The sequence below is a fragment of the Hemicordylus capensis genome, chromosome 6 (assembly GCF_027244095.1).
Source record: "Hemicordylus capensis ecotype Gifberg chromosome 6, rHemCap1.1.pri, whole genome shotgun sequence".
NCBI classification, from domain to species: domain Eukaryota; kingdom Metazoa; phylum Chordata; class Lepidosauria; order Squamata; family Cordylidae; genus Hemicordylus; species Hemicordylus capensis.
In genome coordinates this window covers 4647445-4670671 of record NC_069662.1, presented here as the reverse complement: position 1 = coordinate 4670671, position 23227 = coordinate 4647445, and the positions used below count along the sequence as shown (strand labels likewise).

Sequence of the window (23227 nt, the reverse complement as noted above, 5' to 3'; positions counted from 1 at the left end):
TCCAAAATGGAATATGATCTCCCAGCTGTTGTCAAATGTCAGTTTGGTCCTGTGTGGGGTGTTTTCCCCCCTCCCCCAGGTGGAATAGGGGAGGGCCCTCTGGCCTCTCGAGGACATGCGGGTGGGGATGGCGGAGGGACTGGAGTCCAAGAAGCTGCCCTCCTCCCTGCTGGCCACAGCCGCTGGCTGGGCCCAAGCCCTCTGCCGGGCCTTGGTGTGTTTTTGGAGCAACCAGTATGCCTGGCTTCTGGGGGTCCCTTGTCTCCGGCGGGCTTACCACCTGTGGCTGGCAGCCGTCGTCATTTTTGGGCCCCTGCTTCAGTTCTACGTCAACCCGCGGGCAATCTTTGCCAACCACCATAACTTCTTCAACATGTGAGTGATTCGGGGAGTCTTGTGGGTGGGAGCTTGGGATTAGGGACTGGAGGAAGGAGAGGGGCCACACGAGCTTCTGGCCTCTCTAATGTCCTGAGGATCCGTTTAAAGTTCTGTGCTCCGAGTTCTGTGTAGTAAATCTGTACACTACCTTGACAAATATTTGGGGGTGGGGCTTGTATGTAACTGGTTTCTGGATTTGAGGCTAGGATCCTGCAAACTAGGATTCTGTGGCTTGGCTTACTTACTTGCCTGAGTTGTCTGGTCCATCTGTAAGTGCCTTGTATGCTGATCCCTTCTGTTCCTGGCCCCGTGCTCCAGAATGCGTGGGCTGAATCTTGTGGGAAAGCTTCTGCATGGTTGACAGTGAGCAGAGGGGCCCTGTAGATCTTCCTTCCAGACCTACAATCCTAACCCACCTTCCCTGTTGCTTCCTTCCTTGCAGCAAGTTTGTCAGATCCGCCTGGGGCTGGACATGCATTTTCTTGGGTGGCTTTATGCTGCTGGTTGTGTATCTGGCCACTCGCAAAATCCTGCTCACCATCCGCCATCTTGCCCGCCTGGCAGTGGGGGCTGGCCTTTGGCTCGGTGCCACAGAGACCTTCCTGCTGATCGAGAACCTCACCGGCTACTGCTTTGACCCTGTGCCCGAGGGCATCCTGGTGAACAACCTCCCGGACAAGTGGACGTGTCTCCATAAAGGCCACCAGTGGCACGGTTATGACGTCTCCGGCCACACGTTCCTCCTCACCTTCTGTTGCCTCCTCATGGTGGAAGAGACCTCCGTCTTCCGGCGCTACCTGGCCCAGGGGCACCCGGCTGGGGTCCCTTTGCGCCTCATCTTCCTCCTCAACGTCGTCCTCCTCGCCCTGTGGAACTTCCTGCTGGCCTGCACTGTTGTGTATCTCTACGAATACAGCCACAAGGTGGTGGGAGCCGCCATCGCCACCCTTTGTTGGTACCTCACTTACCGCGTCTGGTACCGGTGCCAGTGGTCGCCAGGGAGGCCTGGAACGGGCCTGTTCCTCAAAGGAGCCCCGGGGGAGGCCAAGAAACGAAACTGACTGTGTCTCGACAGGCCCACACGCCGGAGGAGTTCCACAGCCCCTGCGAGACGAATAAAGACCGGACCCTTTCAGCCGCTGACTCCGCCACCATGTGCCTGTGTGGTTTCTTGGGGTGAGGGGAGACCTTGGCCCTAACCGGACAACTAGAGCACCTAAAATGGGGCCAGAAGCCCTGCCCCTCCCTGTCCGTCAGTGTTCCACTCCTGGCTCCTGCGCCTCTCGCTGAAGCCCTTTCTGGAACAACGGTGGCTTTTGCCTCTTCCTCCAAACGCCACTCTAACCATGAGTGGGGTGGGACTTCCATTTTGGGCAGCCTGGTGGTGTAGAGTGCCTTTTTGTATAATGCCTTTAGAGAGCTCTTGACATCTAGATAATTATGTGGCCGTTTGGACGTGGAGTGATGTGCAGGCTTCAAGTCTGAGGCCTCGGTCTCTGCTGAGCTGGCCAACTTCTTTCTCGGCAAGACCACTCTTAACTGTAGGTGGGGTGTTCATGTGCAAGAGAGCTTCTCCACAAAGAACTAACTGCCCTTAGAAAATGAGTGGATGGAGAATCTAAAGTGGACTCTCTCCCTCTCATGCTAACTTTCTAGGGGCTCTTTTTTAGCACTTAGTTACACTAGCTGTACCCTGACATTTTGCAGTTGACGTGTTTTTTTAAATGTAAATTGCTTTGAGAACTTTTTTTGTTAAGTGGTATATTAATATTCCTAATCATAACATATCTAATGAAGAGTAGGCTTTAATCATGGGCCCTGAATCAACAATAGGCTTTGCTGTTTACAGTGCTATTGTAAAGCAATGGTGGAAGAATGAGACTCTGAGCATGTACGGAGTCCATTTCCCTAGGACTGAACAACAACTACTGCTAGCTTTCCCACATGGCTATAAGAAACAATCGCAGTTGTAGCAGAGGCCTGGACCATACACTAGGGGCCAAGCTGGCCTATTTGGATGTGAGCAGAGATGTCGCGTAGCTGCTGTTAAGAGTGGCAAAAAGCTGCATTCTGTCTTCACACAATGCCTAATTAGCCTCTGGAACTAATTGTACCAGGATATTGTGCAGTGCTAGCATAAATGACTTTACCAAAAAAAAAAAAGAAAAAAAAAAGATATGGACATGTTCTCTCAGTGGCAAGCAGCCACGACGCTTCCCAGAAAAGCACCGTCATTTCAAATCTGTGCCACACTTAACACCTTCCACTTTCTGCCCTAAAAGAGGCAGCCTGTTAACGCTTGTGAGACCAAGAAAATGTGCCATCTCAGTGACCATATTTTTGTGGCCTGTTGGCTTTCAAAAGGCCTGTTTCTGTCCTGGTTTCTACATGCTTGTGTAAGCCAGAGTTGTAAGTTCACACAAGAGGCTGTGGGGTATAGCAATGGGCAGTGTAAGAGCAGGGAGAGCCCATTTTTGTGTATAAAAGCTCTCAAGGGTGACTTTGAGCTAGTCTAGTGTGGCCTACCTCTCGCTGTGCGGATCAAATGGTGGGCACCATCTATGCTGAAAGACGACATAATCTCATACTGCGCAGGAGGAGGCAATGGTCAACCCCTCCTGTATTCTTCTACCAAAGACAACCACAGGGCTCTGTGAGCGCCAGGAGTCGAAATCGACTTGACGGCACACTTTACCTTACCATCCATAGACATTGGCCACCATCCTGATTCATGCTGGGCTTGTGCAAGGATGTTGTGCTAATCTGGAGTTTGGGTTCCAGCTAGGGTGGTTAGTGCAAACCCTCGTATGTTTTGCATGGAACTTTTGCACAAGAGGGCAGCCACACAAGAGTGCAATTCCCCAATGTCTGCCGTGCAAGTGCAGCATTAAACAGGAAGTTGGCCATTGCCCTGAGCTTGTTGGAGAAAAGGGCAGAATAAAAGTGCAATAACCATAATTGAAACACGCACGCACACACAAAGTTAAATGAAACCTTTTTTTTTTGCACAGTGTATCAGCACTGCATCACCATGTACACATTCCTGAGGAGACTGGTGCTTCTTGAGTCAAGCAGCAGAAAGCACCCCTTGAAAGCTGGTGTCATGTATGAGTAGAGTGTCACAGTACGAGCAGAAAGAGATGGGTTCAAATCTCCTCACACAGCCATGAAACAGAGTAGGGGACCTTGGGTTAGTCGTGCCCAGCCCACCCTACCTTAGAAGGTTGTTGTGACGATAAAGGTGAGGGGAGGGAAGAATCACGCTTGCCACTCAAAGCTCTTTGGAGGAAGGGTGGGATAAGAAATTAATATAAGTTCCCTAGAAATGGTCCCCAAAGTACATATGAAGCTGCCATATACTGAGTGAGGCCATTGGTCTATCTAGCTCAGTATTGTCTTCACAGACTGGCAGCGGCTTCTCCAAGGTTGCAGGCAGGAACCTCTCTCAGCCCTATCTTGGAGATGTTTCCAGGGAGGGAACTTGGAACCTTCTGCTCTTCCCAGAGCGGCTCCATGCCCTGAGGGGAATATCTCACAGGGCTCACACATCTAGTCTCCCATTCAGATGCAACCAGGGTGGACCCTGCTTAGCTAAGGGGCCAAGTCATGCTTGCTACCACAAGACCAGCTCTCCTCCGTAAGTGTGTGCCCTTTTCTCTCTCCGCAGCCCTTAACAGCTGCAACGACAGGCAGGAGTCCATCAGGCAAAGTCCCTTCCCCTTCCTGCTGCAGCTGAATGCTGGATTGTGGTGGTGAAACTCTCTACACCTGTTGAGTTTCTGCCCGACGGACCATGCCGAGGGGTCCACTGTCTTCGAAGCAGCTTCCTTTTAGTCATGTTCGAAGTGGGAAGTCCCTGCCAGGGTTTTTTTTTTAATTTCCCCCTTTCTCTCCTCCCTCTTTTCTTTCATTTTCGCTTTAATGCATGACTTGCTCGCTCCTGCCAGCCTCCGACGCCTCTTTGAAACTCGCCTCCCGGGTTTTGGGGTTCAGCCTTTTCTGAGTGTTGTTGGTGCAACCCGCAAATCTAGACTCGCACCTCTGGTGGCAGAGAATTCCAGATCATGGCTACTTTGGCAGTTTCCTCAAAGTGTGAGGCACAGGTAAAGGGCTGGGCTGGGGGAGGCTGGTGAGAGATCACCCCCCATTAAAAAAAAATCCAGTGCACTGGAGGGATATTTGGGGGTACACTTTGGGGGCATTCGGCTGCGGGGTGGCTAAAACAGCATCGCGGCAGTGGAGGAGCTCACTCCTGTGGGCTGGACAAAAAGGTGGCAGGCAGGCATCCAACAGGGGAGGCTCTCCCCCCCTCCCCATGACGGACTGGGCTAAAGCTTGATCTGTTGAATTTCTGCAGCCCGGCGCCCAGGCGGGCGAAGAAGGCGCCTTTGCGGAAGAGTCTGCCCTATGCAATGGAGGACGCGAAGAGGGCGAGGGGGGGGGCTCGAGGGAGGGTGTAGGCAACGCGGGGACGAGTGGGAAGATGTCCGAGGTGCTGCTTAGAGGGGCAGGTTTGGGAAGGAGCAGTTAGGTTTGGGAAGGACGGAGACGTTACTTTGCAACACGCCCCCCCCCCCCGCCCTGCGCTGCCCCCTCTCAAAGTGTGTGGGGCGCACAGAGAGGGAGCAAGAAGCAGGCAGTGCGGGGGGGGGGCACGGGGGCGGGGGCTCAGCGGAGGAGGAGCTCAGCTGGCTCCCTCCGGGGTGACCCGTCAGATCGCAGACGGAGCAGCACGGGGAACAGGTGCCTGGCGGATCGGGTGGCTCTGCAGGGGCGGGCTGTGCTGTGCAGAGCGACGCTTTCCCCAGCCAGCCTCGAGGGTCTCAGGTTTCGCTCTCTCTCTCCCTCCCTCCCCACCCTTCCCTTCCTGCAGGTGAACTCCTTCAAGAAGGACCTCGGCACCCAGGTGAGACCACGGGGCTCTAGCTAGACCCCCCACACACACCGGAGGGAGATGCCTTCTCCCCCCGCCCCACCCCACCCCACAACACCCCTGGGTATTCCTCTGCTCCCCTAAAGTGGATTCTCTGTAATGCCACAACCAGAAAAGGGGAAGGAGTGGGGCTGACTTCAGGACACCCCCCAGCCCCCAACTCTTAAACCTTCTACCTACTTCTAATTCAGCTTGGAAGCTCTTGGATGATTCATGAGGGTCTCTGGGCATGTGCAGAGTGCACACACACACCCACACACTTTTGGATCTAAGAGAGAAGGCTCCCACCTCCCAGGGTGAAAACTTTGCCTCTTCCCCCTCACACTTCTTTTTAATCTCCTGGAGTTTTTGTTTCGCTGATCCTGTCTGTTTCTCCATCCCTTCTTCCGTCCACCCCTCCTCTAAGGCTGAAGAACTCGTGGCAACCCATTTTCCAGAAAAGATTGTGGAGCTAACTAATTTTCTGCAGGTAATACATCTTGTGCGTGTTACATTTCTTGGGGGCGGGGGGGGGCAACTTTTAAGGTAGGGGGTCTCAAACTTGGGTTCCCAAATGTTGGACTACAACTCCCATGATCCCTAGCCACAATGATGATGGGAGTTGTAGTCAAGTCTGGGGACTCGAGCCTGATAATCCTGTTGTAAGGGGAAAGGAAATGGGAGTTAGAAGAGCTGGGAGCATGTCTGGGGGCAAAGTGATAATTGAGCTGCCCCCTATGTGTGGGACCACCTTCCCAAACATATATGTGGTGCAACCCAGTAACCAAAGTTTATGTATGCCTTCCCAATATTTCTTTCTCGATATATTAGCCAGAACTGTTCTCTCCTGTCTCCCATTGTTTCTTCTAGATTGTAAATTCCTTGGGAGCAGAGACCTGACTAGGCTACCTATGCAACACAGTGACAGAATAATAAAAACAGAGATTATTCAAACTAATAAAAACAGACATTATACAGAGGATAAAAGAAGGGCATTTAGGTTAAGGGGCTAGGGGTCAGAACAAGGTCTTGGGGGGAGGGCAACATTGGTGCCAAGGTATCAGTTGTAAATTTACCGCAGTCTGCAGTGAGAAAAATGGGTAGGGAGTGGAGCAGGGAGAAGTAACACAGTGATAGGAGAGATCACTTTTTGAGAACTGCTGCCAGTCAGAGTAGATCGTACTTAGGTAGGTGGGCTAGAGGTCTGACTCAGCATGGCAGTACATAATTCAGATGATAGGAATGTGAACAGACCACCCAAATTGGAACTGTGTGCTTCATAAACTAGATTTTGCAGGAGACGTTGACCTTCAGGCTTCAGTACAATTAATCTGACTGCGTCTGTGATTTGTCTGCTTGTAAACTGCCCCAAGGTCATCTGTCAGTTGGGCAGTATTCACATATAATATATAAATAAATGCTGATGTGCTTTGCTAGGTGTTGTGGGGAGTGCAGAAAGGTCCCTGCCCGGGAGAGTCTACAATCTGGAAAAAACAGATAAGAATATAGGATGGGGCAGAAGTTAGGGGTTGACAGCAAGATACGGGGAATGAAAGGTCTGTATTGGTTTTTTCCCCAGAGCCCTGAACTGAATGTTTTGGATCTGATTTCACTCCGTGTGGAGTTAGACATCCCCATTCCTGACCCCAAGAAGGACGAGGAGCGTCGTAAAAAGCGGGAAGTGAGTGAGGCTGGGGAGGGGAAGATGACCCCTAAGGTTGGGAGTGGGGTGGGGGAGAGATCCATTCCTGACAACATCCAGGTTTAAAAGGTTACTATAATCCAGGGGTTCTCAAACTTGGGAGTCCCCTGTTGGACTACAGCTCCCATCATCCCCAGCCACAATGGCAAAGTTGTTGGACTACAACTCCCATCACCACCAGTGTCTGGGGATGATGGGACTTGTAGTCCAACAACATTGAATGACTCAAGAACCACTTTGAGAACCACTCTGTTCTGTATGTTGCGAAACTCCTACACTTCTGTGTTTTCTGGGACAGTCTCCAGATCTTGGCATCTACATGTAGGTCATCCTATGACAATTGCACATTCTGGCCTATATCCTGGAAAGGTGTGTTTGGCCACACCAGTGGCCCGGCATGTATGCAGCCATCTCACGTGACGGTCTCCTCCTTGTGCTGTGCCTGCAAACTCGTACATGGAAGTATTTTTCATGTCGAAATGTTGTGCATGTGAAGGGTCCTATCCCCTTGATGTGGATGGGGCTTGTTCCTGGGTCCACTTAACCAATCAGTCAGACACAAGGATTGGGAATTATTAATTGAGGCTTTATTGCTCTGCAGACAGCAATAGGTAATCAATAGGCTCATGTTCTCAAACCGATTACAGTTTGGTTACAGGTGCATCTTACATTTATACAAACAATCTAAATCATGGATTCTCAACGTTGGGTCCCCAGATGTTATTGGACTTCAACTCCCATAATCCCCTACCAAAGGCCACTAGGGCTGGGGATTATGGGAGTTGAAGTCCAATAACATCTGGGGACCCAACGTTGAGAATCCTTGATCTAAATGGTGCTGACACCCTAGACACAGTATACATGGCCCAAGTATCTAGTACGCATGTGAATGATCCATTGCTCATCTGGTGATTACTCCTTATTTGGTTAGATCCTGTTTTCTTAGCCTGAGAAGCTTAGCTGTGTTAACAAGTTTCATAGATACAATTTAGCTGGAGAGAGATAATGACGTTAATCACGAGAGGCAGTGATGTCCCTGAGTTTGGGCTAGGTTACTTTAAGTTAGAATGAGGTCTTCTAAGTAAAATGGAGTTGCTTTGGTTTTCTAAACACAACACCCTCACATCGCTTGGCAGATCGCTTGTTGTTGTTGCCCTCACAACAACCTTGTGAGGAAGTCTGGCATTATTCCTGTTCGTACCTGGGAAACAGTAGACATTCCCAAGGCTACCGAGTCAGCCTGTGGCAGAGGCAGGCCTTGCAGTCTGGTTTCCTGGATCGAGCTTTCTCTGCAGTGGGGCAGCTCTAGTTGAGAAGGGAAGATGTCATCTTGTTGTTACACCGGCTTCATCTAATTCATACCTTCCTCTCTGCAGGAAGGATAAAAGGTGGAGATTCAAGCTCCACGTACCACTTTTTTTTTTAAAGTAATGCTTTCTACTGAAGCCTCCCTGCCCCACTGGGAAATGCCGTGGGCTGTATACACCTCCCTCATCCACACCTTTTCGCACTCAGTTTTCAGTATATGGCAGAAAAGACCTGCTGTCAAGATCTCCGCCCACCCCACCCCCCTGCACCTTCCACTTATTTCTTAAAAGAAAAAATGTTATTACTTTCCCCACCCTCCTCTGCTGTACAGAAAGAGATGCCCTCTTAAATTGGAAATTGATGCTTCCATATTTGTATTTTCATCCTGAGCTGAGGGGAAGGTGTGATTGTTGGTTTTTTTTAGAGAGCAAGGGATCTATTTCTCCCCCATGCCAAACTTTAGGTTGCTTTATGTCAGCCAAGAAAAACAATGAGCACCACACAAAAATATGACGGAAGCCGGACATGGATCTGGGAGGCTGGTTCTGATCCCACCACCATGATGGACACTCTGATAGGCAGTCTTAGAAAGTCTCTCTCTTGCCTCGGTTCCCCCATCTGAAAAATGGGAATATTATAATGATCTACTTGCCAAGGTGGCTGTGATGCTGAATGAAACAAGGGTTATTATCCTGTTTGTCTACTTTGAAGTAACGCTCATTAAGGTGAATGGGAGTTGATATTCAAATAAATGTGGTTAGGAAGGATCAGTGTGCACACTAAAACTGGTAAAGAAATCCTTCTAGAAATCTCTGTCACCTTGTTTCTTTATTTTCTTGTTCATTGTGTGGGAAAATGGGATGTATTTCTGCACAGTGGCGGCTTAGGAAAACCTTTTTAAAATACTGTCCAATCACTCTTTGGAATGGATGTAGAAATGTACAGTTCCACAGATCTCCACCAAAACCTGCACCACTACCACATGCAAATATATTGGTCCTTCCCACACCTTGTTTTCCAGCGAAAACAAATGTGTGGAATGGAGAAGCCCAAAAATGCAGTAACCAGTGGAAAAGTCTGAAGCTGGGTCATTTTTGCACTTGACAGTTAAACCTGGGGTCCAAAGTTGACCTCATAATAGAGGCCAGGAGAGGAGCTGAAATTTACCTCCTAATAGAGGCCGGGAGTGAACACAGGAGCCACAACTTTAGAGTTCCTTTGCCTTTTTAGATTTGAGGGCAGCACAGCAGCAACTTTTTGACATCGAGCAGAAACATCACTCCAGTTTGAGCAATACAAGTTTAATTTACTAGTCAAATCATTAAAATCAGAATTTTATGAATTTTATTAATTAAAAACCTAATTTTATGGTTTTGGAGATGTGCAGATGTACTTATACATGCTTGTACTTCTAAAACGTTCAGTATAACAGGGTGTGACAGACCGGGGGTTATTATATGCTTTCCCGGGATCTACCGTCAGTAGAGAGATTGATCCTAAATTGGGATTGGAGCAATCCCTCACCTGCTCTGTCACACAGGGGTTCTGAACCTTGGGTCCCCAGATGTTGGACTACAGCTCCCATCATCCCCTGCCACAGCAGCCTATAGTGGCAGGGGATGATGGGAGCTGTAGTCAAACAACATGAGAACAGCCCTGCTGGATCAGGCCCAAGGCCCATCTAGTCTAGCATCCTGTTTCACACATTGGCCCACCAGATGCCTCTGAGAAGCCCACAGGCAAGAGATGAGGGCATGCCCTCTCTCCTGCTGTTGCTTCCCTGCAACTGGTATTCAGAGGCATCTTGCCTCCAAGGCTGGAGGTGGCCAATAGCCACCAGACTAGTAGCCATTAATAGACCTGTCCTCCATAAATTTGTCTAAGCCCTTTTTAAAGCCATCTAAGCTAGTGGCCATCACCACATCCTGTGGCAGAGAATTCCATAGCTTAATTATGCGCCATGTGAAAAAGTACTTTCTTTGGTTGGTCTTACATTTCATAGCCTTCAGTTTCATGGGATGGCCCCTGCTTCTAGTGTTGTGAGAGAGGGAGAAAATTCTCTCTGTGTCCACTCTCTCTACTCCATGCATAGTTTTATACACCTCTGTCTCCCTGTCGTTACCTCTTTTCCAAACGAAAAAGCCCCAGATGCTGTAGCTTTGCCTCATAAGGAAGGTGCTCCAAGCCTCTGACCATCTTGGTTGCCCTCTGCTGCCCCTTTTCCAGTTCTACAGAGTCCTCCTTAAGATGACCAGAACAGCACGCAGTCCTCCAAATTTGGCCACACCATAGATTTGTATAAGGGCATTATAATATTAGCATTTTTATTTTCAACCCCCTTCCTAATGATCTCAACATCTGGGGGCTCAATGTTCAGAATTCCTGCAATATATGTTTATTGTTGCTTGCTTTGATCATTTCAGTTTGTGTTCAGATTCTGTATTAACCTTCTTCTCTTGCTCGTTCATTTAGCAAGCTGGTTAATGAATGTATAATACAAGAGTATCTGTCTTTCTTTTCTCATGTCACATTCTTCTTTTCCTGCTCTCCTGGTACAGAAAGAAGAAAAAGAAAAGGGAAAAGATGGGGAGAAAGATGAGAAGGAGACCAAGAAATCAGAAGAGGAGGATAAAGGTACTTAGAAGCGTGTACGATTACCAGTAAAATTCTGAACGGGAGACCCTTGGTTATTTTATTTATTATTTATTTTATTATTCAATTTAAATTCTGCTTTTCATTAAAATCTCAAAGCAGTTTACAATAGAATTAAAACAATCTCTATATATAATTATCTAAGGTGTACCTGTGGCTAATCCCATGTGTGGCAGCTCTAGCGCGAGTTCGTGAGAAGCACCATGGTGATTGGGCAGTGGAGATTCCATATGCAGATAGGGAGGAGGAGCCTATGAGAACAAAAGCACTGTAGTGATAGGGCAGTGGGGATTCCATATGCAGATAGGGAGAATGAGCCTTTGATGAGTAAGGTCAGTTGTTACTGGTCGGAAGATGTTCTTGATTGCAGAGGAGAGGAGAGGAATCTCTATATTAAAAAGGGCAGGGGTCTGTGAAGACTGGGGTCGTGAGGGAGGAAAGAGCCCCTTCAGGAGAAGGAGGCTGCTGCTGTGTGAATTAGATGAGGAAACAAGATCTGTTAACTCAGGAAGGGAGGGAGAGAGAGAAAAAAAACATGATGGGAGGGGGAAGAAAGAGTGGAGAAGAGCGAGTGGAGGAGAGAGAAAGAGAGAAAAAGAAGGGAGAGGTGGAGAGACAGAAGAAAGAGCAAGGGACGGGCCCAAGCTTGTCGGCAGCCTGAGGGGAACGAGCGGCCATAGCAGTGGTGGCAGTGAGGAAGGGCCCGGACAACTGCTGCTGCTCCTGTGGAGAGGAGCAGGAGTGGGGCTCGGGTGAGGGTGGGGAGGTCTCTGGGGATAGGGGGCTGCAGCTTGGCCAGTAGGCGCCAGCAACGCTGCAGCCGCAACTAAGAGGGGTGAGCGGGGTGGAGCAAAGGGATGGAGGCGGAGGAGCAGGGCATGCGGCTCAGGTGAGGGTAGAGATATCTCCGAGGTGAGGGCGCCGAGGTAGGGGCTGAGGGGAGCAATCAATTACTCACGTGCAGATGCTCTGCAAGGGTTAAGCTGGTACATAATTAAAATACAAAAGTGTAGATAATATCAATATAAAAATAAAATATCTATTTAAAAATCCATTAAAAATAATAATACATAAAACACAAAGCAGCAGCAGCAAAAAATAATACATTTATTCAAAAGCCTGGGTGAAGAGTCACGTCTGTGCTTTTTTCTAAAAACTGTCAAGGAGACTAAGGAGTGGATGTCAGCCGAGAGAGCATCCCAAAGCCTGGGCGCCATGACTGAGAAGGCCCCGTCCCATGTACTCAACCACTGAGCCTCTCTCATCGTCGGCATGCCGAATTTTAGCGCAACTATGCCGTTTTCTTGCACTATTACAACTTTGCTCGTTATGCAAGGGCTTCTTAGGACGTCCGCTGCTGTCTACTTTAAAAGTCCCCCAATGGGACATTTTTACACCCAGCGGTCAAAACCTGAGACATAAAGTTGACCTCATAACAGAGACTGGTCTTCTGGCACAGAGCCAAGCTCTGTGCCAGTAAAGCTTCACCTGCTGCATTCCTGCCTGTCACACAGCTGTCTAAGGGCACAGAGCTTCTGTCTGTCAAAAAGTGGTAGCCCTGCGTCCAGCCCTGGCAGCCATGTTTGCTTCTGGACAGTATCCAGTGTAAATATAGTGGCTGATGCTTACAGGTGAGGCACCACGAGGTGCAGGGGAGGGGAAGAGCAAAGGATGGGTGTGCTGACTGGAGCGGCTGGATTTTGAGTAGCTGGATGCTGGTGCCTTAAACTCTCTTCTCCTTTTTCCACAGCCCCACCTTGTGGCCCCGTTTGCCACAATGAGAAAATCACAGCCCTGCTGAACCGCGTGAAACCTGAGATCCAGGGCACCAAGGAGAAACTAAATGTGGTGAGGGGCTAGAAGAATGAACTTGTACACACATGTGCCAATGCTCACCATGACCCACACTCAGCCTGCTTCCCTCTCCGTTGATTCTCTCCTCAGATCTCCCTGTGGTTACAACTCCTGGTGCCACGGATTGAGGATGGCAATAACTTTGGGGTTGCCGTCCAGGTGAGTTTCTGCTCCACTGGGTACACACAGAGAGATTTAGCAGAGACACTTGTGCTCAGTCCCGTAACGGCTTTTAGGAGACAGGCTTCAGCTGTGGAACCTGTGGTGTGACTTGCCAGTGGCTAAAAGTACTCCCAGATTACTCAGAAAGCTGTCATTTGGTGGACATGATTTATAGAACAGAGGCACATTGGTTACTAGAAAAGTCTGAGAAGGATAAAGAGTGCCACCAAGCATGTACAGAGTGCATTGTCTCCCCCCACCGAGGATTGTGTGCGTGTGTGCGTGAGTGAGTGAGTGCATGGTCCTTTACATACTACAAGAGAACAGCTCTCTGTCCCAAGGAGCTTACAATCTACAGTCTGATAGAAGAAGAGGAAGAGGGAAATGGTTCAAGCTCCTTTCTGACATAATAACCAAGGTTGATCCTCCATACATCTGGGATTAAGAGCAGGTCTTCCAGGTCTGATGCAGAGCTTTCATTATCGCATCAGCTCTGCTCATGTTTGGAAACTATGCAAGGCCTGTCCCCAAATGGCCATTCTATCCTCCACTGACCCTGTTTGTGCATCATAGCCACATAGTATAGTGATTAGAGCATTGGATTAGGACTGGGGAGGCACAAGTTCAAATCCCCACTCAGTCACGAAACTCACTGGGTGGCTCTGGGCGAGTCACTTCTCTCTCAGCCTCACTTACCTCACAGGGTTGTTGTGAGGATAAACTTAACTATGTACCTCACTCTGGTCTGCTTCGGGGGGGCGGGGGAGACAGAGGGATAGCAATGTGAAAACAAGCAAATAAAAATTGCCGCCTTCTCTTCCTTCCTTTTGCTCAGGAAAAAGTCTATGAGTTGCTGACTGCAGCTCGAACAAAGCTGGAGGCGTTTCAGACCCACATCTCCAAGTGAGTCCGAAATGAGACCTAGGGAGCCTATCCAGTGTTCCTGATGGATCTTGTTTCATTCTGTTTTTATATTCCAGTGTCAGGAAAATCTAGTGATGTGCGGTGGCAGGCAAAAACTGTGTGCTAAGTGCAATGAGATGGGTTCAGCCGTGATCCTCAGATTTCTCAGGATTCCCCTCTGTTTATGTTAAACGGCAGGGTGCGGAGAAGGCATGCAAGGAACTATTAAACAAAATGGCTGTCTAGAGCCTCCATGAACAGGGGAAGTATACCCTCAGTTGTTGAGGAGTAACATAAAGGGAGGGTGCTTGCCCTCCCGCCCCACTTGTGGGCTTCCTGAAGGCATCTGATTGGCTGCTGCAGGGAGCAGGATGGTGGCACTTATGTCTGACCCAGCAGGGCTCTTCGGATACTCCGAAGAAATTTGCACACCGCTCCGTGAGTGGGAGGGATTTGGGTACCATTTCTGCTTTCATTGGAGTGGAGGACAATGTTCAGCCCTTTGGGATAGGGAACCAGTGTGTAGAGGTATGATGAATGGTCTTGAAGAGATGGATTTATTTATTTATTATTTTATTTATTTATCAGATTTGTACACCACCCCAAACTTTCGTCTCTGGGCAGTTAACAATAGCATAAAACCAGTTAAAAACATATACAAAAAATTTCAAAACAATTTAACAATTTAAAAATAAACCAGAAATTAAAACCCAAAAATATTAGGAAGCTGAGAAAGCTTGAGCGAAAAGATGGGTTTTCAGGTGTTTTTTTGAAAATTGCCAGAGATGGGGAGGCTCTTATTTCAGCAGGGAGCGCATTCCACAATCTCGGGGCAGCGACCGAGAAGGCCCATCTTTGTGTAGCCACCAAATGAGTTGGCGGTAACTGGAGACGAACCTCTTCAATGGCCTTGAAGCCTGAGGCTGAATCATACGGGAGGAGATGGCCGCTTTCCCCTTCTGCCTACCTAAGCAGCATTCCTGGAGGGATATTATAATACTGTGGCTTTCCACTTTAAGAATTCTTGAACTTGGATCCCCAACTGTTGTTGGACTACAACTCCCATCATAGCCCACCACAGTGGCAAGGCTTGATGAGAGTTGTAGTCCAACAACAGCTGGAGACCCAGGTCTGAGAAGCCTGTGGCTCTGAAAACCACTCCAGAGCTAATCAATCCCCATTTCACCCTCCACCTTGCCTTTTCCCAATATCCAAAGAAAGAGCATTGTGGTTTACACCCACACTGAGCAGAGCTCTGGGCAGCGCTGCTGTTGACAAACATGGCTGCTGTTGACAAACATGGCTTGTGTAACAAAGACCTTGCCCTTCGTTGCATCATTTGACGCTGCCAACAGATGGCCGGTTTGTGTTCTCCCTCTCCCTCCTCCACCCCGCCTTCTCTGTGTCTTTAAAAGCTCCATGGCTGGCAGAATTCCAGACCTTGGCTGCTGTTTCCTGGCAAGGAGCTGCAGTGATGGGAAAAGCTTTACCTATTGAATTTCTGTCTGCGTGCGGACATTGAAGACACAGATCTCTGCCAAAGAACTAGGCGGCATCTTAGGTGCCAGCAGCCATGATGTGCCGACGATCAGCGCTGTCTCCAGGTTTGAAAATGCTTGTAGGAAGCTTCCTTATACAGAGTCTTGCCAGCAATGGCTGGCAACAGCTCTCTGAAGTCTTAGGCAGAGTCATTCCTAGCCCCAGTCCTTTTTAACTGGAGAAGCTGAGGCTTGAACCTGGGGCCTTCTGCATGCAAAGCTGGCACGGCACCACTGAGCTACTATGGCCCTTCCTCTCTGGAGTGCTGCAGAGCTCTGCTCTTGATGGAGGTGAAAAGGCTTCCCAGCATCCCTTGCAGCCAGGGTGAAAACCCAGAGGTTAATGAGGTATGATTGCCGAGAGCTATAAATGTGGGAGCAGCTCTGAAGCAAACGGTGTACAACCAGATGCCTCTATCGTGCCCTAAATCAAAAGGGGTGTGTGTGGGTGTGAAAAAGACATGCCCAACACATTTGTTTATCTGGGTTACAGGTAAACCATACACAGAGAGAGAGAGAGAGAGTGAAAGAGAGCAAGAAAAAGGAAACATTCAGCAGCTTGAGACACTTTCTTTGCTTAGATGTGTGGGAAGATTGTCAATGAGAGGAGAACGGAAAAACCAAAACACTAGAAACCCACACCTTCCTCTCAAGCACCTTTTATTCTGGCCAAACAAGTCTCTCTCAACATCATCAGCCTCTGGATTTAAAAGTTAATGGGTGGTGTTACCTGCCTGTCTTGCAACCAGCCTAGCCAGTTTCTCTCCCCCCACCCCGCACGGCCTGGCTGAGTAAATCTGCCAGGTGATAGACGGGCCAGATCCTGTTGCAAATGTGAATGCTCGTTTGCTCTCGCCTCCAGCTCTTCTTTGAAGAAACCACCTGTCAACCTGCACAGGGCTTTCTCACGCCTCTGGATCTGCCCTCCTCCAGCCCAGAGAACTAGTCTGCCCCCTTTCAAGGGGTGTGTGCTGTGTCAGTTGTCAAACATTCTGCTGCAGAAAATCACAAAAAAATGGGGAGCAGGCCTCATTTCCTGGAAGGGTGTCTCTGTGTCTTTTTGAGCATGTGCCTTATTTAAAAGGGTACACTGTTTATGCAGTTGGCCTGAATAGAACTGAATAGTTCCAACCTTGGGGTTCTCTGTTGTTGGACTACAACTCCCAAAGGCCATTGTGGCTAGGGATGATGGGATCTGTAGTCCAACATCTGGGGACTGCTGGCAATCCCTGCGCCAAACTTATCCATGTTGTCATGATCATGTTAGAACTGTCCAGTCCGGCACTGAGTACAGGACTCTAAATGGGGTCTCAACCAGGCCAAGGAAAGCAGTATTTTTGGCTTTTCATCTTGGCAACAGAGAATTCTTTCTATATTATGTAGAGGGCGAGCAACTGGCCCTATCCAACCCCAGCACAGCATCCATACAGTGGCTCTTATTGGCATCTACTTTTTCTTTTTAGATTGTGAGCCCTTTGGGGACAGGGAGCCATTTTCTTCTTCTGTATAATCTTCTTGAAGAGCTTGTTGTTGAGAAGCAGTATATAAGATCTAATAAATTACTGAAGAGGCCTAAATGTGATATCTTTTCGTGAGCGTCAGCTCCTCCTCTCTGCTCTGACACTGTGTCCTTCTCTGATGTTTCCCAGGTATTATTCCGAACGGGGTGACGCTGTGTCAAAAGCAGCCAAGAATCCACACGTGGTACGTTCCATCCTAGATAGGACTCAGGGTGTCAGTGGGACTTGCCCAAGGGGATACATGACTCTCTCCGTTTCTATTTTTCTCCATCATTTGTAGGGTGACTACCGCCAACTCGTGCACGAAATCGATGAGGCCGAATACGCTGAAATCAGATTCATGATCAACGAGCTTCGGAACATTTATGTGAGTGATTCTGATGTGGGGTGCAGGGAATATCTGCCTTGGCTCCAGCATTTTGCTGATGCCAACATTCTAGTCCAGGGACTCCCCTGGTGCACGCAAAGCAATGGGCACCAAGGAATGTGCTTGTAGAAGGCTCCCTTCACTGCACCAACACTGCTGGTCTTGTGGTAGTAAGCATGAATTGTCCCCTTTGCTAAGCAGGGTCCAGCCTGGTTTGCATTTGAATGGGAGACTACATGTGTGAGCACTGTATGATATTCCCCTTAGGGGATGGGGCCGCTATGGGAAAAGCATCTAGGTTCCAAGTTCCCTCTCTGGCATCTCCAAGGTAGGGCTGAGAAAGACTCAAATTTGGATCCCCAGATCCTCAAAGCCATTGTGGCTAGGGACGATGGGAGTTGTAGTCCAATGAACTTCTGCCCTACAGATTGTGCTAGTTTTTAGGGGCCTCAGGTGACTTCCCCCCAATTTTATGTACCTCTTTAGTCTCTGCCCCCAATACTGAACTGGCTTCCCTTTCCCTCTTTTTGTCTTTCCCAGGCTGTAGTCTATGATATTGTCCTGAAGAACTTTGAGAAAATTAAGAAGCCTCGTGATGAAAACAAAGGAATGATCTACTAAGCAACCTTAGGGACAAAGATGGAAGAAAGAGCTCACAGCCCCCAGAAAGGGAGCTTCCTGACTCCTCCTGCCAGACAGATTCATTCTTTTTAGAAATAAAGAGATTTTAAATTTGACAAGAGTTTATTTTTTTTAAATCATGAAACTAAAGAAATGCAGCAAAATCTTTAAAAAATCTGCAACTGTGATTTTGCAAAAAATCCAGAAATCCATATCTACAAGCATTGATTAAATATTTTTTAAATATCAGAGAAAAAGAGAATTCTGGGTTGTAATGTTTTTAAATACCTCCCACACCACCCTGTGTGTGTGTGTGTGTGTGTGTGTGTGTGTGTGTGTGTGTGTGTGTGTGTGTGTGCGCGCGCACGTGCGCGCGCGCTCATAATGAATATTTGGGGCACATCCCTTTTCTGGGGGAAGAAAAGGAATAAAAATGGCCAGCGACAAGTCCCGTTTCTCTCAGCCTCCATAAAAAATGCAGGAAGGGAGAGCTGTGCGATCAGAGGTGATGAGTATCTCCTCAGTTTGACCTTCACTCTCATCTTGGCTGCTGCTGTGTGCTGACTAAGTCTGTCTTCACGCACTGCCATTGGCTACTGACACCAGCTGAGCAATTTCTGTGTTGAGCTGCTGATTGGTCCAGTCCTTCCTGATGTCATCCAGGTGGGCATCAAAGTCAACCAATTGGGTGTATGCTTTGGCTTCCAGGAGGGATTTGCAGATGTGATGGGAGGATTCCCAGTCACTCCACATGACCCTGAAAACAAAATGAAGGCAGGAGTGAGTTCCCAGACATTTTGGTCCCATTAATGGGATTATGGATAGGTCTGGTGCGTTTTCTTTCACTGCCACCTGGGGCTCCCTCAGAAGAGCCACTGATTCTTTGCACAGCCTGGGTTCAGCACTCCTTCCTCTACCAGTGAGTCCTTCTGTAGCTTTGGGCGAGTCACAGTTTCTCAGCCTGTCTCATGGGAATAGTAATGACCTACCCACCAGCAGGCTTGTTTTGTGAGGGCAAAGGCCATTCATTCATTCATTCATTCATTCGATTTCTATACCGCCCTTCCAAAAATGGCTCAGGGTGGTTTACACAGAGAAATAATAAATAAATAAGATGGCTGCCCTGTCCCCAAAGGGCTTACATTCTAAAAAAGAAACAAGATAGACACCAGCAACAGTCACTGGAAGTACTGTGCTGGGGGTGGATAGGGCCAGTTACTCTCCCCCTGCTAAATAAAGAGAATCAGCACATTAAAAAGGTGCCTCTTTGCCAAGTTAGCAGGGGTAATTTAAAATTAAAATTGTTGGGGAGTTTGCAAATAAATACTACAAAAATTAGCCAGTAGTAACTCACAGGTTCTTGTCTTTGGGGACCCACTGTCGATCTTTGTGCTCCAAAACAATTATTGAAGGGACCCGGGAATTTATTGTCAACTTGCGATTATCCAGCTGGGAGGGGAAAATCAGATACAAGAAAGCAATTAGACCCATTAGTTATGGGGAGAGACACATCTCTGCCTCACTTCTCCATTTCCCACAGAATAATTTACTCACAAGAAATAGAATACGGAAAGCCTATAACGTATCTACACAACTCTGAGTGGTTACAAAGTGCTGAGGGCGTAAATCTGGCTAGAAACAGCCACCCCCAATAACTGCCTCTAAAAACCTAAGCAAAAACAAAACCGGGTTCTTTATGGTTACTAATATCACATGTGGGCAGGTGACTACAACGCCTTTTGGTGGGCTGGTAACTGGTTTGCAAGGCTGGCACTGCAGCTGACCTGCATTAAGTGAGCTTGAGCATGCACTCTAAACAGGTGCTGATCGTGGAACAAGACTTTTCTTTCATCAGAAACAGACAAAGCATGTGCCTGGAGTTCTAAGGAGTGTTTCACTAATCCAGTGTAAAACTAGCAGTGAGGAACACCTTTGTTTTAATCACAACTGCCATTAGCATCTCCTTCCATATCCTCATTAACCTTTTGCTGCAGAAGAGATTGTCGCACGTTAACCCTAATTCCACAGATTAACCGATAATCCAGACCCAGGATGCCCAAGTCCCAGCTCTCACCATGATCAGCACGGCATCCTCGTTTAATTCCACAATGCGTCCAGCAGCCTTTTGTGCAAGGAGGGAAGGACTGCAGGGGGCAGAGAAACAAAGGGGTAAGGGACAGGAGTGGAAGGAAATGAAAAGACCTGCCCGCTCCCCAGCCTCACCTCTTGTCGTCAATCCCAGAGTTGGCCTGGTAATAGCCGGCCAGGAGCAAGTCTGACTGTGAGCTCCAAACGTCAACCTGAAGAAATGCAGACATTCTTAGACCAAAAAGATTGTTCATGGTGTCTTGTTTTTAACCAGTTAATTGATTTACATTTGATCTATGCACATATTGTAAGGCCTCTGCGAAGGTATCGTTTGGTGATCTGGACGGGACAGGACAGTTTCTCTGAAGTGCAAGATGTCATTGGAAGCAAAGGCTGAGTGGCCAGTGGTATCTAATGGTAAGTTCCCCATAAGACTTTCCATGGGAGAAGCTTTGAGAGCAGCTACAATCCCCAGGCATTTCCGCGCTTGTTCCCTGGGAGTCTGCGTGACTCCCTGCTTTCCCCACGAACCTCCCAGCATTCTCTCCACCCGCCCAGCCTCCTCCACACCAGTGCTGGGTTGGGAATGAAAGAACCCCCATCCCACAACCACCAACTGCCCCACAATCAGCTGCCTCCATGTGGTGGTGGGGAGGGAATGGCCCTATTGGGCCCTCCGATATTTCCGAGAGCCTAGCCCCAGGAACTGGTCCTCGTTAAAGATAGCATATTTGGTCTAAAATGGCTAGAAGCACTGAAACAAAGTTCAAGACCCATTAGCATTGTATAAGATCCCTATTTAAACGGTGCATTAATGTTGATTTAATGCACTGTTAGCTTCAGTTGTCTGTGGTTCTCATTGTTGAAAGATGTTGCACCCTGCAAAGAAAACTGGAGGGAAAATATCCCATTCCTAGCCTTGTTTGGGCTGTCCTTCAAAAGGCCAGCATCCTAAGGTCTTCACTTCTTGCTATTCTCCTGGCCTTCCTTTAATGGGTGAAGAAGAAATTTAGAAGCCCTTTTTCACACAACGCATAAGCAACTTGTGGAATTCTCTGCCACAAGATGTGGTGATAGCTAACAACCTGGATGGTTTTACGAGGGGCTTGGATAACTTCATGGAGGAGAGGTCTATCAATGGCTACTAGTTGGAGGGCTAATGGCCACCTCCAGCCTCAAAGGCAGGATGCCTCTGAGTACCAGTCGTAGGGGACTGACAGCAGGAGAGAGGGCATGCCCTCAGCTCCTGCCTGTGGCTTCCAGCGGCATCTGGTGGGCCACTGTGTGAAACAGGATGCTGGACTAGATGGGCTTCCTTGGGCCTGATCCAGCAGGGCTGGTCTTATGTAAGGAGAATTTTAACATGTAGCTGCATCTTCCGTTGATTCATGAATGGAAGCTTATAGCCCTTGGAAGTGTTTACTGAGCAAGGGGCGGGGGTAACCCCCCAGAGTTGCTGTCACCCCATGCTACAAGGCCCAAGTTGTACCCTGAACACTGCAGTACTTCACCTGCCACACAAGTACCTGGTTCAAGGCCACCTCCAGCATGACAGTGAGGGAAAGGTTGTTGTGGAAGAGGGGGACGCAGTCTGTGATGCAGAGGCACTCTAGTGACCCGGCCAGCGTTGCCCGATGCCTTTGAGCCAAGAGCAGCCCGTTCACTGCAGCGTGGGGGTAGCGTGCAGCGTGAAGGCACATCTTGACATATGCCCGGGTTGAGATTTCCACTTCACCCATCCTGCCAGGAAAAGCGGAAGAGGTCAGTCTCAGATCTGAACCACAGACTTTTCTACACACACACAAACTCAACCCACAATGGCCATTCCCCTCACAAGTTCTCTTGAGCTCCACGCCGCACTTCAGAGTCTCTTCTGCTCTTACTCGTTGCTCCTCAACATTCCTGCTCTTCAAAACAGTTCATACTTTCCACCCGGACTTTACAGCACTTCTCTGCTACCTCCCAAGATTCCAGCTATACCTCTTTGCTCCTGTGAGACCAATGGTCTCCCCTGCAAAAAAAACCCTGTTCTGACTCAGTATATGGCAGCTTCCTATGTTCCCCCACACATCTGAGCTCCTTCCCAGGCAGATCCCCCCAGCACCCATAAATGACTGCTGCCACCCTCCCACCCTCTTAGCTAAGTAGGGTCCACCCTGGTTGCATATGAATAGGAGACTAGATATGTGAGCACTGCAAGATATTCCCCTCAGGGGATGAAGCCACTCTGGGAAGAGCAGGAGGTTCCAAGTTCCCTCCCTGGCAGCATCTCCAGATAGGACTGAGAGAGATTCCTGCCTGCAACCTTGGAGAAGCTGCTGCCAGTCTGGGTGGACAATACCGAACTAGATGGGGAAATGGTCTGACTCAGTAGATGGCAGCTTCCTATGTTTACCACCCAAGGAGAGCTCAGATAATGTGGGCAGGCTAACCTCTTGGCTCTGCTGCACATGAAAGAGAACTCTTGAAGAGGGTTCAGCGCCCACCACTCTTCATCCACGCCTTCTACACCCCCCCCCCCGAGATTCACCCACCTTTCCACCGATCCCCAGGTAGTCGCTGCTCAAAGTCCCCCTCCTGAATCACCCTCTACCTCCCAAGCTCCCCTGATTGGCCAAACACCAGCCAATCACAATACAGTCTTCACCTCAGTCCACTTCTCTCCCTCTCATTGGTCATCAGATGGCCGTCCTGCAGAGTGATTGGTAGGCTCTACTATTTCTTTTTAAGCTCCGCCCCCATTTTTAAACTACCCCATGTGACCTCACCATGCTTCCTTTTCCAGAGACACGCACCATCCTGGTCCTTATAACTTCCGGCCACAAATTGAACCCTCCCCTCTCCACAGAGTCTATGATCGTCTCACTGTAAGTTGAGCCTATAAGAAAGTTATCTACCATGGAGGTTCCAGCACCTAGAGCGCCACTATTCTATGTCCATAGAGAGCGGCTTTCAATTTTTACCGGAAGTCCTATCTGTGCTTTTCAGTCTTTTCCTTATTCATCTCCTAGTACCATAGAGTAGCATTCTAGATAGGCTAAACTAAAAACCCGGAAGTGCGGGGTATTGAATTCTACTTCTATCTGCATAAAGTAAAGTGGGAATGGGCTGTCCCTCTTCTTTCCCAACAGAGCTCCTGTTCTTTGACAGCCTTTGCACAGGAAGAAATTCCACAGGTGCAACTTTCCCATTACTGCATCACTATAGCAGGAAAAACGGAAT

At 48.6% G+C, this 23227-nt stretch overlaps 4 protein-coding genes across 8 annotated transcripts in view; 3 read left to right on the top strand and 1 right to left on the bottom strand.

Moving 5' to 3' along the window:
* Positions 1–4: 4 nt before the first annotated feature.
* FITM1 (fat storage inducing transmembrane protein 1) lies at positions 5–2121 on the top strand. The gene is made up of 2 exons (XM_053261988.1): positions 5–375; positions 821–2121. Exons 1-2 carry the CDS (start codon positions 116–118, stop codon positions 1437–1439), a joined length of 879 nt encoding a protein of 292 aa, XP_053117963.1. The 5' UTR covers positions 5–115; the 3' UTR covers positions 1440–2121.
* A 2159-nt stretch (positions 2122–4280) lies between these two features.
* Positions 4281–18036, top strand: PSME1 (proteasome activator subunit 1). Its single transcript, XM_053258850.1, has 11 exons — positions 4281–4481; positions 5252–5284; positions 5718–5780; positions 6870–6971; positions 10859–10934; positions 12703–12800; positions 12897–12965; positions 13804–13871; positions 17059–17113; positions 17210–17296; positions 17837–18036. Exons 1-11 carry the CDS (start codon positions 4443–4445, stop codon positions 17915–17917), a joined length of 771 nt encoding a protein of 256 aa, XP_053114825.1. The 5' UTR covers positions 4281–4442; the 3' UTR covers positions 17918–18036.
* EMC9 (ER membrane protein complex subunit 9) lies at positions 18022–22884 on the bottom strand. Of its 5 annotated transcripts, none has more exons than XM_053258856.1 (6): positions 22774–22884; positions 21532–21745; positions 20141–20217; positions 19992–20061; positions 19272–19366; positions 18022–18674 (listed from the first exon to the last, which is right to left on the bottom strand). In XM_053258856.1, exons 2-6 carry the CDS (start codon positions 21742–21744, stop codon positions 18494–18496), a joined length of 636 nt encoding a protein of 211 aa, XP_053114831.1. In that variant the 5' UTR covers position 21745; positions 22774–22884; the 3' UTR covers positions 18022–18493. The 5 variants fall into 5 exon arrangements, with proteins under 5 accessions (XP_053114831.1, XP_053114827.1, XP_053114829.1 ...); XM_053258852.1 differs by lacking the exon at positions 22774–22884 and adding an exon at positions 22653–22676; XM_053258854.1 differs by lacking the exon at positions 22774–22884 and adding an exon at positions 22540–22657.
* Positions 22762–23227, top strand: part of RNF31 (ring finger protein 31) — a 46743-nt gene continuing 46277 nt past the window's right edge. The window contains exon 1 of the mRNA XM_053258843.1: positions 22762–22872. The gene's annotated coding sequence lies outside the window, so the exon portion shown is untranslated. The remainder of the gene's footprint in view (positions 22873–23227) is intronic.